Source organism: Euphorbia lathyris, chromosome 3 (genome assembly GCF_963576675.1).
Source record: "Euphorbia lathyris chromosome 3, ddEupLath1.1, whole genome shotgun sequence".
Lineage (NCBI taxonomy): Eukaryota > Viridiplantae > Streptophyta > Magnoliopsida > Malpighiales > Euphorbiaceae > Euphorbia > Euphorbia lathyris.
Window position 1 is genome coordinate 27336105 of NC_088912.1, and position 3402 is coordinate 27339506.

General features: G+C 33.3%; 1 protein-coding gene across 1 annotated transcript; it reads right to left on the minus strand.

Annotated features, from left to right (window-relative positions):
• Positions 1–1491: 1491 nt before the first annotated feature.
• On the minus strand, positions 1492–3053 carry LOC136221757 (NAC domain-containing protein 55-like). The gene is made up of 3 exons (XM_066009191.1): positions 2885–3053; positions 2538–2791; positions 1492–1809 (listed from the first exon to the last, which is right to left on the minus strand). Exons 1-3 carry the CDS (start codon positions 3030–3032, stop codon positions 1501–1503), a joined length of 711 nt encoding a protein of 236 aa, XP_065865263.1. The 5' UTR covers positions 3033–3053; the 3' UTR covers positions 1492–1500.
• Positions 3054–3402: the final 349 nt, after the last annotated feature.

Genomic DNA, 3402 nt, shown 5'->3' on the forward strand with positions numbered 1-3402 from the left:
TATTCCATGAGAGGACTAAACACATTGACATCGATTGTCATGTCATAAGAGAACGAGTTCAATCTGGAATGATACGTTTGATGCCTATCCCATCAGCGCTTCAACTGGTCAATCTGTTTACTAAAGCTCAACATTCGCCTTAGTTGCGTTTTCTGCTATCCAAACTTGGCTTGTTCAACCTGTACCAAGTCAAGTTTGAGGGAGACACATGATAATCAATTGAAAAAAATCTCAAATAGGTACCAACTGTAACCCTAATTTATCTCCAAATTTCACTGTTTCAAATTACCTTTTAGCAGCATTCCAGCTTACCACCTCATACGACATCCTCACCTGATGCATTCTCTCCTCATCATGCTGCTATCATTCATGCATTGTACCAATCATTGAAAGACATGCCTCAATTTGTTATTTTGGCTGTAACTGTTTTCTTGGTTTGCTTTCTTTATATTCCCTGCTCTATAATCCTCTTGCTTCAATGAGAAATTAAAAGATTTCATTTGAATCCTTCCTCGTTCATCTTCTTAGATTTCTCGAGATTTAAATCAGACGGAATCAAATACCAATTTTTCTTATTCAAATCCGATTCATTAGATGTGTGCCTAAACAAATTGGAGGGGTACACAAGTTTGAATTCTTCCCATTCTATCTTAGTGGAAGATGTGTTGTTCAATTAGTATCGAATCTTCGATTCTTACTCAATTTTATTTGTCCTTTTATATAAAAGAAACTTGTTTTTATCTTAAGTATGAATGTATGGTCTTTTTCATAGCTAGGCAGAACACCACCACCAAAGCAAACAAGAATGCTTAGGTGTCAAACAAGTATAAGCTAGCTAGCTAGCTTTTTTTGAAACATAAACAATAATAAACCCAAGACTTGTTTTGTTTGTGTTAACATCAACTTAGATATGCAATAAGATTTCATTCCTTGACATAATCTTGGTACTTTAGATTCCCTTACCTAATAAACAAATGTGAATACAAGAAGAATCCTATAACAGATATCATCATCACTTTTGAATATTTTTATTTGATGGACTAATTAAAAGAAGTTTTAAATTTATTAAATTATCACAAGGCTCTAGACTAAATTTCAAGTCATCATAAACTATGACTTGTGAATTCCAACTAATCATCTCGTAAAATACAATAAATATTTTAAATAATATTACCACACAACGAATTTAATGTTCGTGAGTATTAGAGATAGTAATAAAAAGCTATTTTTGAACTAACTTAAATTTTTAGTTCAATTAGTTCATCGACAGTCAGACACCCTTTTAAATAGATCATAAGGTTTGCATTAGGGTCTCATTTGGTAACACCGCATTTTGTTTTATCAAACACCATGTTATTTTTAAAGTGATTTCTAGTAAACCGAAATATAATCATAACTTCTGATCGTTACCCAAAATATGAGACAAAATTAAGAACTCTGATATCAAACATAAACATTCTTTGTACATATGATTAATATACATTGGGGAAATAATGTAATTTAAGTAAAATTGTGCCATGACCAAAGGGCAGGAAATTGTTCTTGAATGGGTTCTAACTCTAAGTATTGATCACTATTTATGTAAGGATCATCAATATCAATATAAGAAGTCTGTGGAAGTTGCACCCAGCTGGCATTATTATCAGCAAGCAATGAGTTTTGTTCTTCATTAGAATTTGATGGTGCCATTGAATAATTTACAGCTTCAAAATCATCCCTTGATGATGAGTTCTGAGCTTGCCTTATATTCTCCATCTCTTCCTGTAGGCTTGGCTTTCCCTTATATTTCAGCTTACAAAGTCTCCATTCCTTAATTACCATGGAAAACAATAACTCAGTGATTCATTTTATGCCATATATACACCCTTAGCTACTCAACTTTGAAGTACTAATACGAGAACATAAAAGTCTCTAAACTTTGAAATACCAGTTGACCAATATAAATACCGGTTGACCACGTGAAATATTGATAATTCGCATTCTGTGTTATCATGTTAGTAACTTTAAAGTTGAAAAACCATCGAGTTAGTAAAGGGGTGTGATTTACCGGTATTTCACCTGGGTATTTACATTGGTCCATCGATGTTTATTTAGATTTTATGTAATTAGTATTTATGATAATGTAATGCCTATAATTTTCAAAAGACATAATTAAATAATTTAATTTATGCCTCTTAACCAGTTATTGCCTAGTTGGTTAAGGTTGGGCGTTTTATCTTGTACTGGTTGCACCCAGTAGCAGTGGCAAGGGGATTGGAGCCATGCTTGAGAAGTATGGTTTCCAGCCGCGAGGGAATGCTCTAGCACCCCCATACCTTCCCCTACCTATAGTAAAGTTAAAAACTTTTATATTCGGTTTTGAAGTTAAAATATAGGACTCCCCGGTTTTCTCTTCTGCTCCCCCTGGGTGGAGTGGTTCCGGACAGCTAGGAGTGCTCCTGCACCCCCAACCTTCTCTTTCCACCATCTTCGTATATCAAAGTTCATAAACTTTTATGTTCGGTTTTGAAATCAGCACAAAGTAATAAAAATAGTACCGTTGGATTGGAATGGAGGGTATACTCATGCATGATCCAGTTAGTCTTGATGGCATTGCTTCGACTAGTACCATTATCTCTATACCTGTGGAATGTTAAAGGCCTCTTGAGTCCAACAACATTTCCATTTACATAAACTTTCTTAACATGGCTAGTTGCTTTCCACCATCCTCTTCCTGCTACTTCCCTTGACTCGTTTTCCTTTTTGTAATAATAGTATCTCTCATCTTTTCCTACTGCTGCACTTTCATTCCCTGAACCAAAAAAAAGTAATTAAATATTTATTACAACCATATTGTATATAAGTAGCTAGCTACAAAGAAATTAAGATAAGAATAGGAATATACAATGAAGAAGATGGGGTTCATGCTCATATATGTTGATGTGTGTAATGAAACTTAGAGAAGACATTTCTTGGGAGGAAGCTTTGTGGAGTAGGATTTCAATGAGCTCTTGGTCTGTTGGATTGAATCTGAACCCGTATTGTGGCACCATCTTCTTCTTCTTTCTCTCCTATTCAATCACACTTAATCTTACTTGAATCTTCTATTTAAAAGAGGAAGCAAAAACATATATATATATATAAATAAAGACAATAATAATAATCTTGAGAGGTTGATTTCTTCTTTGCAACCTTACCATATACGTCAACTTTGTTTTAACAGAACTTAAAAAAAAAAAAAATGTTTTCAAATGGGGTTTGAGGTTTTCGTTTTGCTAAAAGATGATCGTTTAGATTGATATTATAAAAGTAACCGTTAAGGAATTTAAAGTGGAAAATTTCAAAAATTAAAGTTATTTAGTACCACTTTTATTATGAAACAAAATTTTATATTTTCCAAAATCATTGTTTTTGGATTTTTCC

Bases quoted from the DNA above. Each gene is read 5' to 3' on its own strand.
- LOC136221757 (XM_066009191.1), bottom strand. From the start codon at position 3,032: ATGGTGCCACAATACGGGTTCAGATTCAATCCAACAGACCAAGAGCTC. The intron at 2,792-2,884 runs GTATATTCCTAT...TTTTTGGTTCAG, and splicing joins TGAACCCCATCTTCTTCATT to GGAATGAAAGTGCAGCAGTA. The intron at 1,810-2,537 runs GTACTATTTTTA...ATGGTAATTAAG, and splicing joins CCCTCCATTCCAATCCAACG to GAATGGAGACTTTGTAAGCT.